Source organism: Trematomus bernacchii, unplaced genomic scaffold (assembly GCF_902827165.1).
Source record: "Trematomus bernacchii unplaced genomic scaffold, fTreBer1.1, whole genome shotgun sequence".
In the NCBI taxonomy this organism is placed as follows: domain Eukaryota; kingdom Metazoa; phylum Chordata; class Actinopteri; order Perciformes; family Nototheniidae; genus Trematomus; species Trematomus bernacchii.
In genome coordinates this window covers 1574495-1601558 of record NW_022987801.1, presented here as the reverse complement: position 1 = coordinate 1601558, position 27064 = coordinate 1574495, and the positions used below count along the sequence as shown (strand labels likewise).

Sequence of the window (27064 nt, the reverse complement as noted above, 5' to 3'; positions counted from 1 at the left end):
AACTTTTTGAATGGAATTAATGAAATAAATTTACTTTTCCACGATATTCTAATTTATTGAGATGCACCTGTATAACAGCTTGAACTAAATGTATTGCTGATGTTATATACAGCCTTGTTTGTCCTTTCAATATTTAAGCTGTTGCTTTTCAAAACCTGCTTTTCCCTACGAGATCTATCACGATTTATCTTATCTTATCATATTTAATTATTACACCGCTTAATTTAATACTCAATTCTGATTGGTCAATTTGGACATTTCAGAGGTTAACAGACCGGTTGCTAAGGAGAACAGACCGATGCTAAGGAGGATCAAGAGACCATGTGCAGGTCATTTCTATCCACAAAAAAGAATTCTGGTCGACATCAACTGGATAACATGTCATTAGTTTATGAGTAAAAAGCAGTAGAGTTTAAAGTAACATATATTTACAAGTAAAAGTATCAAAAATAGTACAATACTGGTAAATGCATGCAATAGCTCTGGGTTTCCACATACTTTTGTAGGGTTGTTTTGCTACCACTTTGACACAATATGGGTGCAATTCTAGTTTGTGTGTGCTCAAAGCGGTGCTCTGCATGGCTAGATACCATTAGGGAGAAGAAGACTAACCCTTTAACTCGACACACACGGATGAAATTCCTCTGTCGATGTGAGGATGTTGACAGACTGCCTGGGCAGAGGCAGGCCAGGTAATGGGGACACACCTTCCCCTAACACAGCACTACATGTTACAGCAAGCATGACAAATCAATCACAGAGAGAGAAAGACAGAGTAAGAGAGTGGGTGGGGGGAAAACGCGGGGAGGAAAGGGTAAAAAGAAAAGGGAGAAAACATTTACATTAACATAGGATTCAGACTTCTTTTGGAGCTCGGTGTCTTCTTTCTTCACCTGGCAATTACTGTGGATAACTTGAGGTGAGTGTTTCAATTTCCTGCTCATTCATGTTTTGATTTCTGTCACCAACGACAGTGTGGTTACAACTGCCAACAAATCACGGCAATCAACTGTGTCACTGCAAATGTTGGCGGAGAAACTAGAACGTTTTCTTAACGTTTACTCGCATTCTGTTTTGCTTTAAATTGCTGTATATTTTTGAAGTTATAAAAGGGGTTTTTCATAGTCTTTGCCATTATTGCCAGTTTCGCCTGACAGCTGAGATTTCTTCAAATTGGAACAACATGGCAATTTGTGTAACTAAACCTGTACGTAGTGTTGTACAATTTTGTTTCTTTGTAGGCAGAACAGGTGCGTTTAAGTAGGTATTTGCGTGAGTCACACAATGCACACAAACACACCTTTTGAGTCAGTCAGGTTTTATAGTCTGTGATGTGGTCACTAAGGGGAGCTCTGTTTGTACGAATGACAATAAAAAGTAAAGAATTGGGGAAGAAGCAAACTTTTATTGTTTGTATTGTAAGAAAACCAAAGGCCGAGATGATTCAGTATGACAGTGTCACCAGCTTGATGGTGTAGTGTGTCATTTTTAGGGCTATTGCACAATATTACGCAGTTTCACTACTGGTGCTTTGATGCCACTGTCAATGTGGTTTGACTGGCTTTCTGTAAACACTGCCATGTGGTTTCATCTTTGTCTCTCTTATCCTTTGAAAGTTGGGGGAAATTCTTCTATTAAACAATATTTCTTTAATGCGGTAGAGAAGAACATTTCAATTGAACTCTGTCACATCATCAGCATTACAGCTATACATTACAGAAAAATAATCTTGAATTATTCACTGTTGACAATGTCAATATGTTTCTATGTCTCAGTTTAAAAAAGCTATATATAGTCTCTAGCTACAACAATTATTATCATGAATGCGATATTGCTTTGATTTTTTTTAACAATTTATTAGTGAATTAATCTTATCGCATTTTATTTCGCACTCTTTTTAAATGTGGTCAATTAATGAATGTACATGAATCTTACTTAAAATAGACTGTTTTTCATTTGAATACCAACCGAACAGACAAATAAAACCCCAAACATATCTAAGGGCCAAATTGTTAAAAATAATTAATACATTTGTTTTAAAATTTTCATAAATAAACACAACTTTTACAGCAAGGCGACAGTTCTCAAGGTCCTGCCCTCTTACATATGATATAAATGTAGGCTAAAGGAGCAGTTTTTTAAAGTAAATGTCTCTAAAACTAAACAAATGTCTGGTTTTCAACATTAAATATATAAAAAATATTGAAAGGTTTGCTTTGCAGATGAGGGTGTGATTAGTTGATTATACACGCACTGCATAGTTTGAGTTTGCGCCTAAAGGGTGTGCTCCTAAAATAATAGTCAAAATATGTTGAACAAGTGATGACATGTCACTTTTGAAAATGTGTTCCAGTAACATGAAACAGCTAAAGTACAAATTGTTGCACGGCAGCAGCCTACATGATCAATACAGAACGTCTGTTGTATGAACTGTTTGAATATCTCTTGGTATTTACTGCTGAGAGCTAACTCACATTTCTGCACTATGCAAATTGGCTTCCATAAAAAATACATATATTATAAAGTGCTGCAAGAATATAAGTCTCTTAATAAGGCGGTTGAATGTATTTTATTATTATAAACAATTTCTATAAAACAACAACTACAGTGACATCCAGTTAGTCCTGTTAGACTGTTGCGCCTGTCCCCAAGCCTAAACGTCATTCCAATAAAGTTTTATCTTTTTAAAACATCTCCCTGTACAAACTTGGACTTCTAAATGTTGCTAATTACTTTCCTTAAACAGCAGGGCGTTATATGTCCAAGAAATTGGAGTCAAATAGGAGCGAAATGTTCATTCGTTAGGGGCTATTTTCTGCTGTGGGTGAATGTATGTTTTCTGTTGTAGTCTGTTAATAGAGTAGCAGGACGTGTTTATGGGATTATCTCTAAAGGATCTAGGTAACAGGTAACATTTCATCCATTGCAACAGTGCAAGTCATTGATGTGTTTTTATTAGTCTTTAACAACAAAAACGAAGCTCATCAAAAGAATAAGTTATATTAGGCCTTGGATACAAAAAAAGTGCGTGTTTTCATGGGACTTGTTTTCATGGGATGTTATTCCAGTTTAAATTGTTCTAATTGTTATGTATGCATGAATTATTACTCCAATACGACACAGTGACTGTTGCTCTTTACTCATGTCTGGTCTCGTTGTTCAGGAATTAAGATTCACAGTTAAAACCTGTTAGACTCCTACGCTTTCCTGCAGAAATAACTACTCATACACTGTATTGTCAAACTGACGTCTTATTAAACATCGGGAAGGGTTCAGAGGTGAGGCTCTTAAAAAGTCCGTTAATTTGAGTAATGAAATTAATTAAAGTCACTTTGGCATTTCTTCTGCTTGTTTTTCGGTACAAAATGCATTCATATTATAGTCACTTGTTTAAGAAATGGCCCTAGAAACATTGTCTTACATTTAATGACTGCTTTCATTTGCTTTGTGAAGGTGTTTGCTAAAAGACCCTAACTCAGTAAAAGGTTCTATCCAATAATGTTATATATCCTTCATTTTCACTTTAAATGAAGTACTAAATGTTAAACATTAAAAGCATTTACCATGATTCTCTCTTTGGCAGGTCACAAAAATGGCCCACATAACCATTCCTCCCATCCTTAACATCACCACACCTTCCTCACCCATCGTGGATACCGGCGCTGGCACCACGGTGGGCGCCCTAATCCTGAGCCTAGTCTTTCTCTTGGGCTTCCCTGGAAACCTCTTCATAATCTGGAGTGTCCTGGCACGTGCCCGAAAGCACTCCGTCACCACCCTCCTCATCCTCAACCTAGCTATCGCCGACGGCTCTCTGATGGCCCTCACTCCATTCTTCGTCATCTACCTAATTATGAAGACTTGGGTGTTTGGGAGTGTGATGTGTAAACTCCTCTTCTACCTGTGTCTGGTCAACATGTACGCATCCATCCAGCTCATCATGCTAATGAGCATCTACAGGCTGGTGGCAGTGCTGTGGCCGCGACACGTCACTCTGATCACCGGCCGGAAGACTGTAATATGGGTGCTGGCCGTGGTGTGGGTGCTGGTGATGTTGGCATCTATTCCTGCAATGATCTTCAGAAAAGTGAGGATTCAGAATAACTCCTCCGTGTGCGAACCAGTTCATGAGGACAACAGAGATGTGAGTGAATTTTCCCACTATCCATAATAAGAACAATCTCTCTACCAAGGCTGCGTAATCCTCTAAATCTTTTAGTTGAATAAGAATACAAGTTATAGGTTTTCATAGTACTTGAAAATGAGTCAACTGAGTAACAGTCATTACCATTTAATAAGGGCCTATCGGAAGCCTTCTGGTTTGTGTTTATACGAACAGCCTTATTGACAAATCACCTATGAGCCGGCTTTGATTGCTAGCAGTTAATTAAGGTTATGTGGAAAGCAAAAGTGAGTGATGAGATGGATTGCATTAGTTGTAATGCAGCTTTTGACTGACAAAGTTTTTGCTTTTTATTTTATTTAAATGTGTTTTTTAAATTGGCAATGCTCAACATTTTACTTTGTTGATGTCCTCGCTCAACTCCAACTCCATCCTTGCGTCTAAAGTTGCTAATCAGACACATATAAAGCAAGAACCAAGGGATGATTAGCATAGCTTAGCATAAAGACTGGAAGAAGCTGGAAACATTTAGCCTGTGTCTGACTCAAACAGGCTATTATCAGTGGTAGTATTATTTGATGATTTAGCTTTAGAGGGTTTCTTTCATTACATTTTTATTTACTTTTGACAGAAACAGGAACGCTATTTCCCCCTGGCTCTATAGTCTCTATGCTAGGCTAAGCTGAGCTAAGAGCTACGCATCACACTTGTAGGAAACAAGGTATTTCTTTATTAGTGTTTTCTTCCAAAAGAAACCAAATAACTAATTAAGTGGTCATCCAACAAGTTATGTACTTAGCTGCCATATGTAATATACTGAGAATTTGTTGTCCAATCATTGCAAAAGAGAAAAGCATTCAGCAGCAAAAAAACTGACTTGCTAATTTCCCTGATCTTTCTCTTTGAGTACTTATAAACTTCCTAAATCAGCTAATCTCATGTCTTTTAACAGAGATGTGAACTTGTCAAAATGTATCAAAGTCCATCCCATTTGCATCTGTGGTTTTTGAAACGCCTACCTCTTGCTGCATTTCATGTGATCTTACGTAATGTTAGAGTATTACATTATTTCTTCTCATCCTACGCACAGGTGGCCCTCCAGTACATGCTGGAGCTCGTGTTGGGGTTTCTAATTCCCTACACGGTCATTGTAGTCAGCTACATCTGCATCTTGCGGCGGCTCCGACAAACCAAGTTTCGCCGTCGCATTCGTAGCGAGAAGCTCATCCTTGCCATCGTGTTGACATTCTGCCTCTTTTGGTTGCCTTACCACCTCGTCAATATGGTTCAAGTATGTCAAACATCCTCTTTAATGAGTAACACATTCTTCCAAGCATTGTATGTATAGAGTCTAAAGAGATTCTTTGAAATGCATCATGTGTCCAGAGAGTTTTCACTGCTACTAACAAAGCCATTTTTTGTTGTCTTCAGGTAACATGGGCGTTGTGTCCAAAGGGTCAAGTGAAAGAGACGTAAGTGATGACACAACAACTTGCCTGCATCTTATGTATTATAGCTAATATTATTCCCTGGTTCTCTATTTGCTAAGCTAAGAGCTAAGCATCACATATTTAGATACCAGGAAATAAACAAATTGTAATCCAAACATGTGATGTACTAAGCTGTCATATGTATATCCTAATACTAATAAAACACTTTATTTATAGTCTTTATGCACAATTAGTACTACTTTTGATACTTGAGTTCATTTAGCTTCTTCTGCACCTTTACTTAAGTAACATTTTGAATTTAGGAATACACTTGTGATGAAGTATGTTTAGACTGTGGTATTAGTACTTTTACTTAAGTAGAGTATCTAAGTACTTTTAGCACTGATGCATAGTATGTGACACTTTTCCGCACATTTCAAAGAAACAAAGTTATTTTTCTTTAATAAAAGGCTCTCTCCTTCTCAACCCTCCAGGCTGAATTTAATATGGCACAAGAGCCGAGCGGTCACCTCTGCCATCGCCTTCATCAGCAGCTGTGCCAACCCAGTCCTGTACTTCTTCGCAGGAAAGTCCTACATCCGACGAGAAGGGCTTGCGTTCATGGCTCGCTTATTTGAGGGCACAGCGCTGGACTCGGCCACCAGAAAGAGCCGACAGAACAGCCAGAACAGCCGCGAAAAAGACAAAGAGGCAGATGCTGTAATGCTTAAGGAAAAAGATCAAGACTCTAGCTCTAATGCCAAACCTGTAAAAAATGGTAAGAGGACTCAAGAGGAGCAGGCTTGATGCTGGTGTTGTTTCCCTGGAGCACAACATTAAACGACGCAAGCCTTTTTACCTACGTTCGCAAAACTTCGTCAGGGTTCATTGTGCAGCAAAGTTCCTGACACCTCAAGAAAGATCCATCCAAGAGGGAGTCTTCTCCTTTATTCACATTAAAAAAGAGATGTTTAATGGCATAATGATCCTGGAACAGTTTTGTAACCTGATGCACTAAGTGACATTGTTGTGTTTGAGTTTGAGCCTTAACCACATTATCTGTATATTTTTATTATACAGAATTATACAGAGCCTTGCTCTGTTTTGAACCATTTCGTATGGAAGAACTGTGGAGTTTACTGTACATTTTTTTTTTTAACATCAAATTGATTTTTTAATTGCAAATTGTATCATGTTATGTTTCATATGTACATACACCAAAATGTCAAAATGAATGAAAACAGTGACAAAAACTATTTGTTGGCTAAATCATATAATCTGTGTAAAAGTTGATTTAATGTGAGTCAACAGTTACCAATCTAGACATTTGCACTGTAAACATTTATTTGGAGACGCGTTTGCGGCCAACTGATAAATGCATTGTCGTTTTAGCTCTGTTTTATGTCAACATTTTTGCTGTTGAGAGTAAATTCAGTTTTTGATGATGTTCTCCTGAAACCTGTGAGGGTTAATGAGGGTTAATCAGAACAGTGAATTGTTGGCATGAATGTCAAAACAATGCGCTGAGGGACGCTTAAACACTCAATAGTGAGTCTCAACTGAAATGTTTTAATTCTCACTCTGAACAAAGAAAAATACAAAAAATAGAAAATGGGTATCATCTTGTAATGCAAATGTGACACATCTCAACTTCGTTATGTAACGGGGGTTATGTGGTACGAGGAATATGCTGTACATCTGCCAAGATTTCTGGTGAAAGAGCAGATTATGCAGATGGTAGAGATATGCTTCAACACTCATGTACCAACAAGATCCTGACAGTATACTGGAATTTTCCAGTATATCGTCAACATGTTTTCGATAAAGCTGGAATGCATACACTACCTGTATCATATAAGCAGAAAGCAATGAGTAGGAGGAACAACCGCTACAACAATATTTTAACTTAGTTGTTTCTCTCCACACTCTTCAAAGGAGAAAGCCTGGGAGTTAACAGCAGATCAGGAAAGGTTTCAAATAGGTTTACATTTGTACATTTTTCAAGTGGACTTACCGTTGTGGGCTTTAAAAGAGATCAGCAGTAAGGTCAGTATGCAAATGTTACTTGTTAATATATTACACCTAAAATATATTTATTTTGGAGTCTGACCGAAACATTTCACGTCTAATACAAATGTTGTACTGAAATCTCTTTTATAAGTTTCCTGTATGTTTTTATAAAATGTTAAATCAGTCAGACAAAACTAAATGTTAAGTTAAAAATACTCATGAACATGACTGTTTCTGATTTTGTTTTCCAACACAAAGACTGCAGCTCTCTGTTGCTGTCTGTCCGGAGACAAGAAGATTTGAAGTTAAATATAGATTTGAGTTGTTTAGAATAAAGTTCAAAAGTTCACAGTTTTCCATACTTACAGTAAGTTGCCCTGTTAGTAATTTGTTGGTCTAAAACTGCACTAACACTCTCAGAATAATTTGTGAGACAATTTGGGAACATGTGCCTCTACTTATAAGGAGCTGTCTCCCAGGTATAAGAGAAACAAAGGAAATATTAGTCTACATTTAAATGGTGTCCTTTGACACTGATCAGAAAAACTTGAAATTAAAAGATATATCAGACATTTGAAGCTTTCCCCTCTGTCTTATTTGGCAAATGGCATACAAATGAAATAGAAGTAGGGACAACATACAGGAAGTGAAACATTAATCTAGAAATTAGGTAAAAGTATTTCTTTTGTATTCATGTTCAGTCATTTTCCATTTGTCTGATGCACAAAATTCAAACATAACGCACAAAAGTCTTATTGGGTGAAACATTTCAAGCATCTTTGTTATCAAGATGTGTAAAAAGTGATATCGTATCAATCCTTACCATCTGGAAAAAGGCAGTTAAAACCTGTTAAGCCCTAGAGCCCCCTGTACAGGGGGCAGTGGGGTGTTTTTTCACGAAACTGTGTCTCAGGGCTTCTTAATATTTAAAAACCTATTAATGATGTGTCATACCCATTTAACTGGAAGAAACTCAGCTAACTGACAATACGAACCATTTTTACCGAAACAAAACACAAGTCTCACAAGAAGCGTCTAAATGAACCCTGAGCGAAAAAATGCTAACACACTTACCACAGAACTCAAGGTAAAAATACCCTTATTACTTATCGTAACTGCAAAAAAAAAGCTGAGATTCCACAGATTCTATAGGTATAAGTATCATCACTGAGCGATCAGAACTCGTGACAACACGTGAATTACAGAACATTCACGGGAAATCGTCTCAAATTAGCTGTTATTCTGATCAATAGTCGTGTTCAATGGCATTAAAATGATAAAAACGCCGCTGAAGGTTAATCCATAGGTTAATCCAATGTGTCTGTGTCACTTTGAAAGGATTACTGATAATCCATCATTGCATTTTTATGTAAAAAACGGAGATTTCATATTATTTTTATTTTTATAAATCTCTCTAAAGAGGTCAAATGTCACTTATTTTGCATCAATCTTGATACAGGGTACTTATTATATGTTGTAGTTTGGATTCCTAAAGCTTTTAGTCTACTAACCCATCATCCAAGGGTGGTTTTCACTATAAGTAATGGGTTTTTTGTAGGCAGAGGTAAGAATTTACCTTTTTTTACAATGTTCCATCTGAAGTTACTCTCACACAGAAACATCTCTATTGATTCTGACACTTCTACATCCAACTCACAGATGTAAACTTGCTTTGAGAAAAAAGATTATTAATTGAACCCTTTTAGAAGTGAAGTTATAGTCATTTGTTCTGGGCATGTCATTTTCTAGCCTGAAACCTGAAAAACAGGCTCAGGGCTTAACTGATCTTTTGAGGTCCATGTTTGCTGATAACAGGCAACATCACTTTCTATAAATATGTAGTGTAGATTTAGAGTAGCAGATAAGGTAAAAACTTGTTTAACCTTTCGAAGCATTGACACACATTGGCACCTAATTCATTTTCTGTTTAAAAGGTTGTGTACATGTCACAGTGGTCAAAGCCTCACTCAGATTCTTCTCAGGCTTTCCTGATGGCATCCAATATCACCACCACCATCTCCCAGCAGTCCTCCTCTTCGTCTGTTCCTCTGTCCATCAACGACATGGTCGGCATCGCCATCTTGACCCTGGCCTTTGTGCTGGGCTTCCCTGGGAACCTGTTTGTTGTTTGGACAGTGTTGTGCCGGATGAAGATGCGCTCAGTGACCTGTTTGCTGGTGCTGAATCTGAGTATGGCGGATGCTTTCTTGCTGCTCAGCGCCCCTTTTTTCCTGCACTACCTGGCTGGAGGACGAGGCTGGGAGTTTGGCTCGGCAGCATGCAAGCTGGTGCATTACCTATCGAGTGTGAACATGTACGTGTCCATCTACCTCATCTGCCTGATGAGCATGGACCGCTGGCTGGCCGTGTCCAGGCCGTTTCAGTTCCAGAAAATGAGAACCAAGCGCTCCCTCCTGATTATTCTGCTTGTTGTCTGGGTGTTAGCGTTGCTCCTGTCACTCCCGATGCCATTCTACCGCAGGTGAGACAAAAATGTGTCTTTTCTTGAAATATATCTAGTTTCTCATTTTATAAAGGCTAGTTTGTAATGGTAATACTATAATGAGGGCTGGTTAATCCATTCGAGCATTAATTATGTGAATTTACAGACTGGAGATGAGGAGTACTTTCCCAAACAATATCACTTTGAGCTTCTGCGTGCCGTACCACTGGAAGAGCAAGGGTCATCGGGTCTTCCAGTACCTGTTTGAAACCATCATGAGCTTCCTGCTGCCTTTCTCCCTCATCATCACCTGTAACTCCTCCGTCATCTGTCGTCTGCAGAGTGCCAAGTTCCAGTGCCGAGCAGAAGGCAGCCGCCTCATCCTGATGGTCATCTGTACCTTTGCAGTATTCTGGCTGCCGTATCACATCGTCAACATCATAGAGGTGAGTTTTACTCATAATTTTGTTGATCAGAGTTTGACTTACATGGGCTAGAAATGTCTCCTGATTCTATTATATGCCATACTGTACATGTGCTTTATGTGCAGGTATCGGACGTTTCTCACGGGTAAAACAAGACAATAATACAAGGATATGATGTTGTGGTGACCATGTCCACTTTCAATATACAGTCCATTGCTGTGTGAGTGACACACTGTGAGGATCTGGGCGCTGTGGATTGCCTCCGGCGCTAGCTCCTCCTGCGTCTCCCCAGAAGTTACTTCTATACGCTTTGTTGTCATTTCCACTGTCAAGCATCTAATTTTGGCCTGGTGGATCCTGTTTCAGTTCTTGCATACATGTTCTGATGCTCAAGCTTGAACACATCATCAGTGTAGTTTCCTGGAGTCATTGGGTGTTTCGGGGGCTTGCAACAGACAACCCTCTTCCAGGCAACCCAACCAAGGTTGATCAGGCCCGCCTCTCCCTACACGCAGATCACGCAGATTGTGTGGGGCCTCACCTCGCGGAGAGCGCCTCATTTAATGCGCAAATGCACCGCAATTAAGCGCGCCGCAGTTTCGCGCGCCGCAGTTTCGCCGCTCCACTAGCAGCCCCTACCCCCCCCGTCGACGTTCGCGACACAGAGGGCCTCATCACATAACTTTGTGTGGGGCCACAAGTTGGCCAGGGGCAGCCCTCCATGCGATAGTGCCCCTCGCTCAGTGCCTTGGAGCAGCTGTGTTGCGCTCCCAAGTCTGGCCCTGCCCTGTGCCACACTCCCAATGAGGTCCTTGTGCTTCAACCGAGCCTCCGCCTGCTGGACTGCATCGGTCTTCCTCAAATTCCTCCCTGTCCGCAGATCATTCCCTGTGCATTCCACTTTGGAGTCCCTCGATCCTGTGGTCTTCAGATGTTCTCGTGACCATGCCACAATAAATTTCTCCTTGACCAAGCTGAAGGGGGAGCTTGAGTTTATTGCTGTTCCCATAAATCCCAATGCTGCTCAGGCCCCAGGGGAACTTCATAGATAAGCAGAGGCCATGAGGATTCACACTATGCAGCTGATTCCGCTTTGCTGTTTCTTCAATATTGTATTATGTGACTGAAAATCAACACTTCCTGCTGATATATTTCCATATTTAAAGTCCTACAGTGGCTCTTAGCTTTTTATATGAAACTGCTACAGGTAAATACATCTTTTATTTTTTAACCCAAATTGAGAAAAAAGGGCCATAGTAAAACTGACACTCTGACGCTCTTCTGCTCAATTGATGGAGTAAGAGCTGTGGAAATATACATGAGGGGGAATTTACCAGAGCAGTTATGTGATTTATTTATTAATATCCCCCCTCTTCTCCCTTCAACAGGTGGTGGGCCTTTTGCAGGACAGTAAATCCGCTGTTACAGCCGCCCTTGCAGCCCGTCCAAATGTCACGGCATTCGCTTTCTTCAGCAGTGCGGTCAATCCCATTTGCTACGTGTTTGCCGGCAGCTCCCACATCCGCCAGGCCGGCTTCAGCTTCATGGGCAAGCTCTTCGAGGCCACCAACTCGGAGAACAGGACCACGTATACATTGACCCGGAGCGGACACTTTAACCGCAGATCTACAGCTCTACACCGGACGAGCGCTCCGCCCTGAACATCCTGTCGATGAAACTGGGGAGACTGTTCAGCAAGCACAAGGACACGAGCGGCAGCGTGGCGGGAAAAGAGGCGGACGAGCCTGAACTCAGGACTCTGGCCAGCCAACTAAACTGATACACTGTGTTGACTCATACATTGAATTATAGGATGTATTTCCTTGACATTTGGTACAAAAAGTATTTATGCCTATAAGATGAATCCTAATGGTCTGGCCAACGTGTTTTTTTTTTTTTAAATCAATCAAATAAAAATATATCTGTGAACATTTGATGGATTGGTGCATACTTGTGTATAGACATTCATAGTCCCCATGATGAACTCTAATGACTTTAGAGATCCCCTGACTCATCCTCTATGCCCACCGTGATAAATGTGTGTTGTTTAATGAAATTGACAATAATTGGATCGATTGTCATACATGTTGGTACACCCAATAACGTCATACTGTAGCACCACTGTACCTTTGTATGTCCCTTGCTATCTTACAAAATAAAAGTGTCACATTGATGAAACTTGCTCCATTCATTTGTACTAGTCCTACAACTATACCCTGAAAAATGCTTGAGGGTGGGATTAATACAAACATCTTTTTGGGTGGGGTGCATTTTATGACAGGCCTGGTTATCACAATATTCCCCCCCTTGCTATCTTACAAAATAAAAGTGTCACATTCATGAAACTTGTTCCATTTATTGGTACTAGTCCTACAACTATACCCTAAAAGATGCTTGACGGTGGGATTAATAGAAACATCTTTTTTTTGGGGGGGGTGCATTTTATGACAGGCCTGGTTATCACAATATGCCCCCCCTTGCTATCTTACAAAATAAAAGTGTCACACTGATGAAACTTGCTCCATTCATTGGTACTAGTCCTACAACTATACCCTGAAAAATACTTGAGGGTGGGAATAATAGAAACATCTTTTTGGGTGGGGTGCATTTTATGACAGGCCTGGTTATCACAATATGCCCCCCCTTGCTATCTTACAAAATACAAGTGTCACATTCATGAAACTTGCTCCATTCATTGGTACTAGTCCTACAACTATACCCTGAAAAAAGCTTGAGGGTGGGATTAATACAAACATCTTTTGGGGTGGGATGCATTTTATGACAGGCCTGGTTATCACAATATGCCCCCCCTTGGTATCTTACAAAATAAAAGTGTCACATTCATGAAACTTGCTCCATTCATTGGTACTAGTCCTACAACTATACCCTGAAAAATGCTTGAGGGTGGGAATAATAGAAACATCTTTTTGGGTGGGGTGCATTTTATGACAGGCCTGGTTATCACAATATGCCCCCCCTTGCTATCTTACAAAATAAAAGTGTCACATTCATGAAACTTGCTCCATTTATTGGTACTAGTCCTACAACTATACCCTAAAAAATGCTTGAGGGCGGGATTAATACAAACATCTTTTTTTTGGGGGGGGGGTGCATTTTATGACAGGCCTGGTTATCACAATAGGCCCCCCCTTGCTATCTTACAAAATAAAAGTGTCACATTCATGAAACGTGCTCCATTCATTGGTACTAGTCCTACAACTATACCCTGAAAAATGCTTGAGGGTGGGATTAATACAAACATCTTTTTGGGTGGGGTGCATTTTATGACAGGCCTGGTTATCACAATATTACCCCCCTTGCTATCTTACAAAATAAAAGTGTCACATTGATGAAACGTGCTCCATTCATTGGTACTAGTCCTACAACTATACCCTGAAAAATGCTTGAGGGTGGGAATAATACAAACATCTTGTTGGGTGGGGTGCATTTTATGACAGGCCTGGTTATCACAATATGCCCCGCCTTGCTATCTTACAAAATAAAAGTGTCACATTCATGAAACTTGCTCCATTTATTGGTACTAGTCCTACAACTATACCCTAAAAAATGCTTGAGGGTGGGATTAATACAAACATTTGTTTGGGTGGGGTGCATTTTATGACAGGCCTGGTTATCTCAATATGCCCCCCCCTTGCTATCTTACAAAATAAAAGTGTCACATTCATGAAACTTGCTCCATTCATTGGTACTAGTCCTACAACTATACCCTGAAAAATGCTTGAGGGTGGGATTAATACAAACATATTGTTGGGTGGGGTGCATTTTATGACAGGCCTGGTTATCACAATATGCCCCCCCTTGCTATCTTACAAAAGAAAGGTGTCACATTCATGAAACTTGCTCCATTTATTGGTACTAGTCCTACAACTATACCCTAAAAAATGCTTGAGGGTGGGATTAATACAAACATCTTTTTGGGTGTGGTGCATTTTATGACAGGCCTGGTTATCACAAAATATGTTTCATTTCACATGAGCTCCACACTGGTGGATCAATGATCCATTGCAGCTGGCTTCATTATAATTACATTTATTAATCAAGGGGGCGGTCTCAAGTCACGCTGGAGGTTATCCTTTGAGCGAGGGCAGAGCCCGTGCCGATCACGGCCCTCGCATTTTAAACTGTCCGAAATGAGGTGCTACATCTGTAAGTGTCAGTGGAGTTCCCCTTAAATAAAGTGGAGTTATTTTTTGTAACTAACTGACAGTATAAAAATAATAGAAAAGGGGAAAAAAGGTCAAGAAAAAATGAAAGCGTCAAGATAGTACCTTTTATATTTAGTATATCAACCTAAGAGGTGACGTGAAATAAAACTAATTGCATAAAAAATGCACTGAATTTTCCTGACAACAAAGAGGAATCTAACCTTTGTTTAAATTGTCTCTGTCTGTGATATAGAGCTCAACAGCTCCCCCAAATGTCAAGAATAAAAAAAAGTAAACTTTTTCTAAACATCAATCTGGATGTGGCATGAAAGGTAAGATGGTCAAACGCTATAGTTATTACGTTATTGCTATGAAAAGTATTTTATTTTGATAGGGCAGACTGTGCCGGAAGATGAGCACATTGCTAATTAGAGACTGATTCGAAACACGCGCCACACCGAGAGCATACTGAAATGGCTTTATTTTTTGACTGTGTGACAATTAAGAAACTTCTTAGAAACTATTTAGCCATAAAAGAAACCTTCCAAAGAAAGTTCGGCAGACCATCAGCAGCAGAAAGATGACGCATCGAATTCAGGATACAGATTTAATTCTGCAGCTATGGGTGAGTCAAACAAAACAAGCTGCAGGCATGTTGGGTAGCTAAGCAGAACAAAGCACTGCAACCTCCTAATCTTTTCACATCTTTATCTCTGTCTTAGAAATATATTCTCATGAACATTAAACATGCTATTAGTCTTTGTGTCTCTAAAGAGTAGGCTAATGCTAACATTAATTGGTAGGTTTATTGTCAGAATAGGCGGTTAGCTACAAGCTACAACTAGCTACAACTTTCTATTTTTTTCAAAAAAGCGTCATGCAATTCTATGCATGTAGTTTCTCAATTGTGACAATTTTAAAGGGCATGTTTTAGTTTTGTCGGTATAAAATGAAAGATATAGTAGCCTCGTATATCATTATAAAATAAGTTCAGTTGAAGCATGAGGATAGAATGTTAGTGTCTTGATATTTCATATTAAAATAAAAATATTGAAATATTTTGATGTTGAAGATATTGAACATTAGGCACAAACTACCAGCATCACTGTATGTGTGGTTTGTGAACCCCACTTGCTAATTCATGCACATATACAGGCACTCTGTCTATGTCTTTCATTTTTGTAAAGCACTTTGAATTGCCTTGGGTTGAAATGTGCTATATAAATAAACTTGCCTTGCCTTGCCTATACAGTGTATAGTCAAAATTCCATGTCTTGAATTCAGAAAGTAAAGCACTTATAATGTTATGTAATGATTTTAGGAACCAGGATCTAAAATGTTGGTGCCACATAGTATTGATACTTGTGTAAACCACTAGATGGAGTCAAAATGGCTTCTTTTAAATCAGAAAGGCTGCTATGTATGGAATGTTGTTCAAGACAAAATTAAATAAATACATAAATAATTCAATAAATATGCCTATGAAATAAATACATAAGGTTATGAAATACATTCTGAAATAAATAAATAAGGCAATAAATATAAATAAATGTACATTTTAAATACACATTTAGTTATTTCATGGGACTTTTATTTCATAATGCCACATTTATTTATTTCAGGGGACTTTTATTTCATAATGCCACATTTATTTATTTCAAGAGACTTTTATTTCATAATGCCACATTTATTTATTTCAGGGGACTTTTATTTCCAACCCGGTATCACGGCAAGACGTGAACATGTGACGATTTACCATGCTGGGAGACATGAAGATGTCACGATTTCGTCCCTTCAAACGTGACAGTTACACCGTATTGTTAACATGGCCCAACCAGTGGAGAAATACCCAGAAATGCCAAGCAAATGTGGGGCGTGGTCAGCTGCAGCTCATTTTCATTAAAGCTACGTCACATAATCAGCCCTTGCAAAAACAGGGCTGGAAAAGAGCAAATAGAGCGAAATGAGGCATGGCTAAAATGCATGATCTGTTTGGTATTTTGAAAAAATCACTTCACAGACATGTTTTATATAGGTATGGCCCTACAATATATTTTTCAAATATAGCATGATAGGTCCACTTTAAAGGTGGGGTAGGTAAGTTTGAGAAACCGGCTCGAGATACACTTTTTGTTATATTCCATGGAATGCTCTTAACATCCCGATAGCAATAAATATCTTAAGTGCTTTGACAAAAAATCCATACAAAAATTTCATCTGTGGAAGCTGTAATACTGTAAAAAGCACGACCAATCATTTTAGCCGGCCCGGCTAAAATAACTGGATGGCCTACCTGCCTGTCAGCCTTCCATCTGTGCACAAACTTATCTCGTGCCCTCATTGGTCATGTGCGCGTTCGTGTGTGTTGGAGGAGGGGCTCTATAAGGAAGTGGCAGATTTTCTCCGGTTGTGTATTTTCAAATTCTAGCGATCTCGAGCCGGTTTCTCAAACTTACCTACCCCACCTTTAAGTAGAGTATCTAAGTACTTTTAGCACTGATGCATAGTATGTGACACTTTTCCGCACATTTAAAAAGAAACAAAGTTATTTTTCTTTAATAAAAGGCTCTCTCCTTCTCAACCCTCCAGGCTGAATTTAATATGGCACAAGAGCCGAGCGGTCACCTCTGCCATCGCCTTCATCAGCAGCTCTGCCAACCCAGTCCTGTACTTCTTCGCAGGAAAGTCCTACATCCGACGAGAAGGGCTTGCGTTCATGGCTCGCTTATTTGAAGGCACAGCGCTGGACTCGGCCACCAGAAAGAGCCGACAGAACAGCCAGAACAGCCGCGAAAAAGACAAAGAGGCAGATGCTGTAATGCTTAAGGAAAAAGATCAAGACTCTAGCTCTAATGCCAAACCTGTAAAAAATGGTAAGAGGACTCAAGAGGAGCAGGCTTGATGCTGGTGTTGTTTCCCTGGAGCACAACATTAAACGACGCAAGCCTTTTTATCTACGTTCGCAAAACTTCGTCAGGGTTCATTGTGCAGCAAAGTTCCTGACACCTCAAGAAAGATCCATCCAAGAGGGAGTCTTCTCCTTTATTCACATTAAAAAAGAGATGTTTAATGGCATAATGATCCTGGAACAGTTTTGTAACCTGATGCACTAAGTGACATTGTTGTGTTTGAGTTTGAGCCTTAACCACACTATCCGTATATTTTTATTATACAGAATTATACAGAGCCTTGCTCTGTTTTGAACCATTTCGTATGGAAGAACTGTGGAGTTTACTGTACATTTTTTATTTTAACATCAAAATGATTTTTTAATTGCAAATTGTATCATGTTATGTTTCATATGTACATACACCAAAATGTCAAAATGAATGACAGTGACAAAAACTATTTGTTGGCTAAATCCTATAATCTGTGTAAAAGTTGATTTAATGTGAGTCAACAGTTACCAATCTAGACATTGCACTGTAAACATTTATTTGGAGACGCGTTTGCGGCCAACTGATAAATGCAAGTAAAGCATTCATTGTCCTTGTAGCTCTGTTTTGTGTCAACACTTTTGCTGTTGAGAGTAAATTCAGTTTTTCCACTTGGTGCTAAGCAGGTATTGTACAGTCTTTTTATGAATGTTTTTTTACATGAAAAACGTCCTTGTTCTGCTTAAATTATGAGAACAGTGAGGGTTAATCAGAACAGTGAATTGTTGGCATGAATGTCAAAACAATGCGCTGAGGGACGCTTAAACACTCAATAGTGAGTCTCAACTGAAACATTTTAATTCTCACTCTGAACAAAGAAAAATACAAAAAATACAAAATGAAGGGTATCATCTTGTAATGCAAATGTGACACATCTCAACTTCGTTATGTAACGGGGGTTATGTGGTACGAGGAATATGCTGTCATCTGCCAAGATTTCTGGTGAAAGAGCAGATAATGCAGATGGTAGAGATATGCTTCAACACTCATGTACCAACAAGATCCTGACAGTTTACTGGAATATTCACCCACTAAATCTCCCTCATGACGATCACCTGTGACGATAATTGTATTGTTTTTTCTCTGAAATAATGCCACCAGTTCTACAAGATTTTCTCTCCATGATATTCACTATTTTCTGTCATAAGGAGGAACTGTTTCGCTGCCTCGATTGTTTGTGTTCCAAACAGGTTTCAGGTGTCAAAATGTTTTCGATAAAGCTGGAATGCATACAATACCAGTATCATATAAGCAGAAAGCAATGAGTAGGAGGAACAACCGCTACAATAATATTTGAACTTTGTTGTTTCTCTACACACTCTTCAAATGAGAAAGCCTGGGAGTTAACAGCAGATCAGGAAAGGTTTCAAATAGGTTTACATTTGTACATTTTTCAAGTGGACTTACCGTCGTGGGCTTTAAAAGAGATCAGCAGTAAGGTCAGTATGCAAATGTTACTTGTTAATATATTACACCTAAAATATATTTATTTTGGAGTCTGACCGAAACATTTCACGTCTAATACACATTTTGGACTGAAATCTCTTTTATAAGTTTCCTGTATATTTTTATAAAATGTTAAATCAGTCAGACAAAACTAAATGTTAAGTTAAAAATACTCATGAACATGACTGTTTCTGATTTTGTTTTCCAACACAAAGACTGCAGCTCTCTGTTGCTGTCTGTCCGGAGACAAGAACATTTGAAGTTAAATATAGATTTTAATTGTTTAGAATAAAGTTCAAAGGTTCACAGTTTTCCATACTTACAGTAAGTTGCCTTGTTAGTAATTTGTTGGTCTGAGACAATTTGGGAAAATGTGCCTCTACTTATAAGGAGCTGTCTCCCGGGTATACTGTAAGAGAAACAAAGGAAATATTCGTCTACATTTCAATGGTGTCCTTTGACACTGATCAGAAACACTTGAAATTAAAAGATATATCAGAAATGTGAAGCTTTCCCCTCTGTCTTATTTGGCAAATGGCATACAAATGAAATAGAAGTAGGGACAACATACAGGAAGTGAAACATTAATCTAGAAATTAGGTAAAAGTATTTCTTTTTTATTCATGTTCAGTCATTTTCCATTTGTCTGATGCACAAAATTCAAACATAGCGCACACAAGTCTTATAGGGTGAAACATTTCAAGCATCTTTGTTATCAAGATGTGTAAAAAGTGATATTGTATCAATCCTTAGCATCTGGAAAAAGGCAGTTAATGATCTTTTGAGGTCCATGTTTGCTGATAACAGGCAACATCACTTTCTATAAATATGTAGTGTAGATTTAGAGTAGCAGATAAAATAAAACATGTTTAATCTTTCGAAGCATCAACACACATTGGCACCTAATTCATTTTCTGTTTAAAAGGTTGTGTAAATGTCACAGTGGTCAAAGCCTCACTCAGATTCTTCTCAGGCTTTCCTGATGGCATCCAATATCACCACCACCATCTCCCAGAAGTCCTCCTCTTCGTCTGTGCCTCTGTCCATCAACGACATGGTCGGCATCGCCATCTTGACCCTGGCCTTTGTGCTGGGCTTCCCTGGGAACCTGTTTGTTGTTTGGACAGTGTTGTGCCTGATGAAGAAGCGCTCAGTGACCTGTTTGCTGGTGCTGAATCTGAGTATGGCGGATGCTTTCTTGCTGCTCAGCGCCCCTTTTTTCCTGCGCTACCTGGCTGGAGGACGAGGCTGGGAGTTTGGCTCGGCAGCATGCAAGCTGGTGCATTACCTATCGAGTGTGAACATGTACGTGTCCATCTACCTCATCTGCCTGATGAGCATGGACCGCTGGCTGGCCGTGTCCAGGCCGTTTCTGTTCCATACAATGAGAACCAAGTGCTCCCTCCTGATTCTTCTGCTTGTTGTCTGGATGTTAGCGTTGCTCCTGTCAGTCCCGATGCCTTTCTACCGCAGGTGAGACAAAAATGTGTCTTTTCTTGAAATATATCTAGTTTCTCATTTTATAAAGGCTAGTTTGTAATGGTAATACTGTAATGAGGGCTGGTTAATCCATTCGAGCATTAATTATGTGAATTTACAGACTGGAGATGAGGAGTACTTTCCCAAACAATATCACTTTGAGCTTCTGCGTACCGTACCACTGGAAGAGCAAGAGTCATCGGGTCTTCCAGTACCTGTTTGAAACCATCGTGGGCTTCCTGCTGCCTTTCTCCCTCATCAACACCTGTAACTCCTCCGTCATCTGTCGTCTGCAGAGTGCCAAGTTCCAGCGCCGACCACAAGGCAGCCGCCTCATCCTGATGGTCATCTGTACCTTTGCAGTATTCTGGCTGCCGTATCACATCGTCAACATCATAGAGGTGAGTTTTACTCATAATTTTGTTGATCAGAGTTTGACTTACATGGGCTAGAAATGTCTCCTGATTATATTATATGCCATACATGTGCTTTATGTGCAGGCATCGGACGTTTCCCATGGGTAAAACAAGACAATAATAAAAGGATATGATGTTGTGGTGACCATGTCCACTTTCAATATACAGTCCATTGCTGTGGGCGACACTGGGAGGATCTGGGCGCTGTTGATCGCCTCCGGCCCTAGCTCCTCCTGCGTCTCCCCAGAATTTACTTCGATACGCTTTGTTGTCATTTCCGCTGTCAAGCACCTAATTTTGGCCCAGTGGATCCTTCAGCCCCTCTTGAAGGTTCTACCAGGGTGTTTCAGTTCTTGCATACATGTTCTGATGCTCAAACTTGGTCACCCTTTTTCAGTTAGATGCTCTCTCTGCTGCCTTGCTCTTGATGGCTCTTCTCCTGCATGCTGCCTTGATGCACAGCGTTCTATAGGTCCTGCTGAGTGCACTGGCATGTACCTGGTCTTCCAATTGATCCTGCAGCAGTCCTGAACTACATCCTGGTACTTTGCCCTCTTTCTCTCTCGCGCCTCCTCCATCCTTTTCCTCATAGGGCACAGCCCCATCAAGATGAGCTGTCTAGTGTCCTCAGAGCCCAATATGAGGTCTGGTTTCAGTGGACTTGATGCTGTGTGGTGGAATCTTCTGCTACCTTTCCAGGTCAACTGTCATCCCCCAGTCTCGGGCCATGGAGAGCCAAGTCCTTTGGTCTTTTCTTCAGCCGCTTACCCACCTAGTAACAACATGATGGGTTTTTCAGTAGCGTTGGTGTGCTTTCACTGATCTCCATGTGAAAGCATCTCCGTGTCGGATGGATGTTGCGCTCCCAAGTCTGGCCCTGCCCTGTGCCACACTCCCAATGAGGTCCTTGTGCTTCAACCGAGCCTCCGCCTGCTGGACTGCCTCGGTCTTCCTCAAATTCCGCCCTGTCCGCAGAACAATCCCTGTGCCTTCCACTTTGGAGTCCCTCGATCCTGACAGTAAAAACTGAAATACAGAAAAATTTAAAAAATGAAGGGAATCATCTCATAATGCAATCGGACACATCTCAACTTCGTTATGCAACAAGGGTTATGTGGTATGAGGAATACTACATCTGCCAAGATTTCTGGTGAAAGAGCAGATAATGGAGATATGCTTCAACACTCATGAACCAACAAGATCCTGACAGCTTACCGGAATATTCACCCACTCACTAAATCTCCCTCATGACGGATTTGGCTGGTCTGGGTCAGATTCCAGGGCTGAATTTTAGTCCCAGTCCGCCCCTGGGAACAACAGCTACATTACAACCAAATGTTCTTAAGCTTGATTCCTGTGGTCACCGAGCTTCCTCTTACATAAACCCTCTTTCTCAATATATAAACGTTGCTGTTTCTCTCCACACTCTTCAAAGGAGAAAGCCTGGGAGTTAACAGCAGATCAGGAAAGGTTTCAAATAGGTTTACATTCGTACATTTTTCAAGTGGACTTACCATCGTGGGCTTTAAAAGAGATCAGCAGTAAGGTCAGTATGCAAATGTTACTTGTTAATATATTACACCTAAAATATATTTATTTTGGCGTCTGACCGAAACATTTCACGTCTAATACACATTTTGGACTGAAATCTCTTTTATAAGTTTCCTGTATATTTTTATAAAATGTTAAATCAGTCAGACAAAACTAAATGTAAAGTTAAAAATACTCATGAACATGACTGTTTCTGATTTTGTTTTCCAACACAAAGACTGCAGCTCTCCGTTGCTGTCTGTCCGGAGACAAGAACATTTGAAGTTAAATATAGATTTTAATTGTTTAGAATAAAGTTCAAAAGTTCACAGTTTTCCATACTTACAGTACATGTAAGTTGCCTTGTTAGTAATTTGTTGGTCTGAGACAATTTGGGAAAATGTGCCTCTACTTATAAGGAGCTGTCTCCCGGGTATACTGTAAGAGAAACAAAGGAAATATTCGTCTACATTTCAATGGTGTCCTTTGACACTGATCAGAAAAACTTGAAATTAAAAGATATATCAGAAATGTGAAGCTTTCCCCTCTGTCTTATTTGGCAAATGGCATACAAATGAAATAGAAGTAGGGACAACATACAGGAAGTGAAACATTAATCTAGAAATTAGGTAAAAGTATTTCTTTTTTATTCATGTTCAGTCATTTTCCATTTGTCTGATGCACAAAATTCAAACAGCACACAAAAGTCTTATAGGGTGAAATATTTCAAGCATCTTTGTTATCAAGATGTGTAAAAAGTGATATCGTATCAATCCTTACCATCTGGAAAAAGGCAGTTAATGATCTTTTGAGGTCCATGTTTGCTGATAACAGGCAACATCACTTTCTATAAATATGTAGTGTAGATTTGGAGTAGCAGATGAGGTAAAAACATGTTTAACCTTTCGAAGCATTGACACACATTGGCACCTAATTCATTTTCTGTTTAAAAGGTTGTGTAAATGTCACAGTGGTCAAAGCCTCACTCAGATTCTTCTCAGGCTTTCCTGATGGCATCCAATATCACCACCACCATCTCCCAGCAGTCCTCCTCTTCGTCTGTTCCTCTGTCCATCAACCACATGGTCGGCATCGCCATCTTGACCCTGGCCTTTGTGCTGGGCTTCCCTGGGAACCTGTTTGTTGTTTGGACAGTGTTGTGCCGGGTGAAGAAGCGCTCAGTGACCTGTTTGCTGGTGCTGAATCTGAGTATGGCGGATGCTTTCTTGCTGCTCAGCGCCCCTTTTTTCCTGCGCTACCTGGCTGGAGGACGAGGCTGGGAGTTTGGCTCGGCAGCATGCAAGCTGGTGCATTACCTATCGAGTGTGAACATGTACGTGTCCATCTACCTCATCTGCCTGATGAGCATGGACCGGTGGCTGGCCGTGTCCAGGCCGTTTCTGTTCCATACAATGAGAACCAAGTGCTCCCTCCTGATTCTTCTGCTTGTTGTCTGGATGTTAGCGTTGCTCCTGTCAGTCCCGATGCCTTTCTACCGCAGGTGAGACAAAAATGTGTCTTTTCTTGAAATATATCTAGTTTCTCAATTTATTTATCCATTAAAACATTATTATATTAAGTTACAGAATTGACTCTGCTTGGTATATCTACTTTAACATTGACTTTTTATTTGTGTGTTTTTCCTCTTTTTCTCTGTAAGTAATCTGAAGAAGACTTTCCCAAACAATATCACTTTGAGCTTCTGCGTGCCGTACCACTGGAAGAGCAAGGGTCATCGGGTCTTCCAGTACCTGTTTGAGACCATCATGGCCTGTCTGCTGCCTTTCTCCCTCATCAACACATGTTACTCCTCCGTCATCTGTCGTCTGCAGAGTGCCAAGTTCCAGCGCCGAGCACAAGGCAGCCACCTCATCCTGATGGTCATCTGTACCTTTGCAGTATTCTGGCTGCCGTATCACATCGTCAACATCATAGAGGTGAGTTTTACTCATAATTTTGTTGATCAGAGTTTGACTTACATGGGCTAGAAATGTCTCCTGATTATATTATATGCCATATATGTGCTTTATGTGCAGGTATCGGACGTTTCCCACGGGTAAAACAAGACAATAATACAGGGATATGATGTTGTGGTGACCATGTCCACTTTCAATATACAGTCCATTGCTGTGGGCGACCCTTCCACTTTGGAGTCCCTCGATCCTGTGTTCTTCAGATGTTCTCGTGACCATGCCACAATACATTCCTCCTTGACCAAGCTGAAGGGGGAGCTTGAGCTTATTGCTGTTCCCATAAATCGCAATGCTGCTCAGGCCCCAGGGGAACTTCATAGATAAGCAGAGGCCAGAGGATTCACACTATGCAGCTGATTCCGCTTTGCTGTTTCTTCAATATTGTATTATGTGACTGAAAATCAACACTTCCTGCTGATATATTTCCATATTTAAAGTCCTACAGTGGCTCTTAGTTTTTTATATGAAACTGCTACAGGTAAATACATCTTTTGTTTTTCAACCCAAATTGAGAAAAGAGGGGCATAGTAAAACTGACACTAATGAACAAGTGAGCTGAGTATGACACTCTGACGCTCTTCTGCTCAATTGATGGAGTAAGGGCTGTGGAAATATCCATGAGGGTGAATTTACCAGAGCAGTTATGTGATTTATTTATTAATCTCCCCCCTCTTCTCCCTTCAACAGGTGGTGGGCCTTTTGCAGGACAGTAAATCCACTGTTACAGCCGCCCTTGCAGCCCGTCCAAATGTCACGGCATTCGCTTACTTCAGCAGTGCGGTCAATCCCATTTTATACGTGTTTGCTAGCAGCTCCCACATCTGCCAGGACGGCTTCAGCTTCATGGGCAAGCTCTTCGAGGCCACCAACTCGGAGAAAAGGACCACGTCTACCTTCCCCCGGACCGGACACATTAACCGCAGATGCTCTACACCGGACGAGCGCTCCGCCCTGAACACCCTGTCGATGAAACTGGGGAGGCTGTTCAAAAGCAAGGAAAAGGACATGAGTGGTGGGGTGGCGGGAAAAGAGGCGGACGAGCTTGAACTCAGGACACTGGCCATCCAACTAAACTGATTACACTGTGTTGACTCATGAGTTGAATTGTAAGAGATTTTTCTTACATAACTTTTATATCAGGAAATATTCAAACAACTATTGTATGTATTTCCTTGTAAGCACTATCATATCATCATTTCATTTCATTTATTCGTTTATTTGAAGAGGAACAATGCACATTGATGAACATCTTTAACAATTAATGCTTCAAAATGTAAATATGCCGGATTTTAGCATTTAGCTAATTTCCATCCGTAGTCCCTCACATACAACATTTAAGAACATGACATTCATATACATAGCAAAAATAAATACATGGTATGCAGAAAGAGCATGTGCAGCATATACAAGCATTAACCACATGGCAGTACAATGTAGCAGCTACGACGTATAACGTGCAAGAGAAGATAAAAGAGCTACCGAACGTGCAAAAGGAGATACCCCTGTATTAAAGTGCATTTAGCGGTGATTGCACGTTTGTTTGTTTCTCAACTATTCTTTTAGTTAAACTTTAAAACTGTTCAAAGTGGGACAATCCCGTATCTCAGTTGGGAGGCTATTCCACAATGAGCTGCCCTTAATTGATAGTATACATTTTGACCGAAAGTGGTCCGTCTACGGTGGACTTCACAGTCTCCTCTGGTTTCTGACCTAGTGCAGCATCCAGTGCGTTTTTTGTGGATGAATTCCTCTAAGGGAGGGGGGGCCAGTCCATGTAAACATTTATAAAAAAAACAGTTTACTTTTAAAAGACTTAAAATTGTCAAAACTCAAGAAATTGTGTTTTTCAAGGATGGTACAGTGGTGGTATGAATTTGGCTTTCTGTCAAACACCTTGATAGCTCTCTTGTACAGCTGTTCTATGGGTTTCAGGTTTGTGGCACAAGCAAACGACCAGTTTGTCAAACAGTATTCAATGTGGGATAGAATCATAGAGTGGAAATTATGACTTTGCAGCATTGACAGTTCAGTCAGACAACTCACGTGTTTCTTTAACATGTTTATTAGAAGCAGCATATAGTTGAGTTTGGTGTCTAGGCTCGGGCCTCATCACTCCACAGATATACATAGCACGATGAGTGATGATTAAATAACTAACCCCCCGAGCCTACAGGTGGAATCTGGAATTTGGCCGGTCTGGGTCAGATTCCAGGGCTGAATTTTAGTCCCAGTCCGCCCCTGGGAACAACAGCTACATTACAACCAAATGTTCTTAAGCTTGCTTCCTGTGGTCCCCTTACATAAACCCTCTTTCTCAATATATAAACATTGCGGTTTCTCTCCACACTCAGTCCTCAAAGAGGAAAGCCTGGGAGTTAACAGTAGATCAGGGGAGGTGTAAAATAGGTGGACATTGGTACATTTTTGGAGTGGATTTACCGTCGTGGGCTTAAAAAATAAATCAGAAGTAGAAGGTCAGTATGAAAATGTATCTTGTTAATATGTTATTTTAAAATATTTTTACTTTGGAGTTTGACAGAACAGACTATATGGTCCCGTACAATTTGGTCTCACAAGTGTTAAAAATGTTAAAAGGAAATGCCAAACCAGAAGTTATTACATACGGAGCCCCTAAAGGGACATGGAAAAAAATTAAATAAGAGAGAGAGAAAAAAATATGTATGTAT

The 27064-nt window shown here is 40.1% G+C and overlaps 3 protein-coding genes across 8 annotated transcripts in view; all 3 read left to right on the top strand.

The window, feature by feature from the left end:
* Nucleotides 1-755: 755 nt before the first annotated feature.
* LOC117498050 (leukotriene B4 receptor 1-like) lies at nt 756-6944 on the top strand. The gene is made up of 5 exons (XM_034150108.1): nt 756-919; nt 3584-4144; nt 5214-5414; nt 5555-5595; nt 6048-6944. Exons 2-5 carry the CDS (start codon nt 3593-3595, stop codon nt 6358-6360), a joined length of 1107 nt encoding a protein of 368 aa, XP_034005999.1. The 5' UTR covers nt 756-919; nt 3584-3592; the 3' UTR covers nt 6361-6944.
* LOC117498040 overlaps nt 6421-27064 on the top strand; it is an 84582-nt gene continuing 63938 nt past the window's right edge. Inside the window, exons 1-8 of one of the 6 annotated variants that reach the window (XM_034150083.1) lie at nt 6421-7599; nt 7822-7930; nt 9498-10045; nt 10173-10452; nt 19953-20452; nt 20580-20859; nt 23406-23905; nt 24065-24341. In XM_034150083.1, coding sequence (XP_034005974.1) covers nt 9507-10045; nt 10173-10452; nt 19953-20452; nt 20580-20859; nt 23406-23905; nt 24065-24341 — 2376 coding nt within the window. In that variant the 5' untranslated portion in view covers nt 6421-7599; nt 7822-7930; nt 9498-9506. Of the gene's footprint in view, nt 7931-9271; nt 10046-10172; nt 10453-19952; nt 20453-20579; nt 20860-23405; nt 23906-24064; nt 24342-27064 lie in introns of those variants that run through there. The other 5 variants (XM_034150085.1, XM_034150082.1, XM_034150084.1 and 2 more) reach the window with 5 other exon arrangements.
* LOC117498066 (leukotriene B4 receptor 2-like) lies at nt 24461-25915 on the top strand. The gene is made up of 2 exons (XM_034150129.1): nt 24461-24855; nt 25065-25915. The coding sequence occupies exons 1-2, from the start codon at nt 24841-24843 to the stop codon at nt 25452-25454; spliced, it is 405 nt and encodes a 134-aa protein (XP_034006020.1). The 5' UTR covers nt 24461-24840; the 3' UTR covers nt 25455-25915.

Bases quoted from the DNA above. Each gene is read 5' to 3' on its own strand.
- LOC117498050 (XM_034150108.1), top strand. From the start codon at position 3,593: ATGGCCCACATAACCATTCCTCCCATCCTTAACATCACCACACCTTCC. The intron at 4,145-5,213 runs GTGAGTGAATTT...TCCTACGCACAG, and splicing joins TTCATGAGGACAACAGAGAT to GTGGCCCTCCAGTACATGCT. The intron at 5,415-5,554 runs GTATGTCAAACA...TGTTGTCTTCAG, and splicing joins ACCTCGTCAATATGGTTCAA to GTAACATGGGCGTTGTGTCC.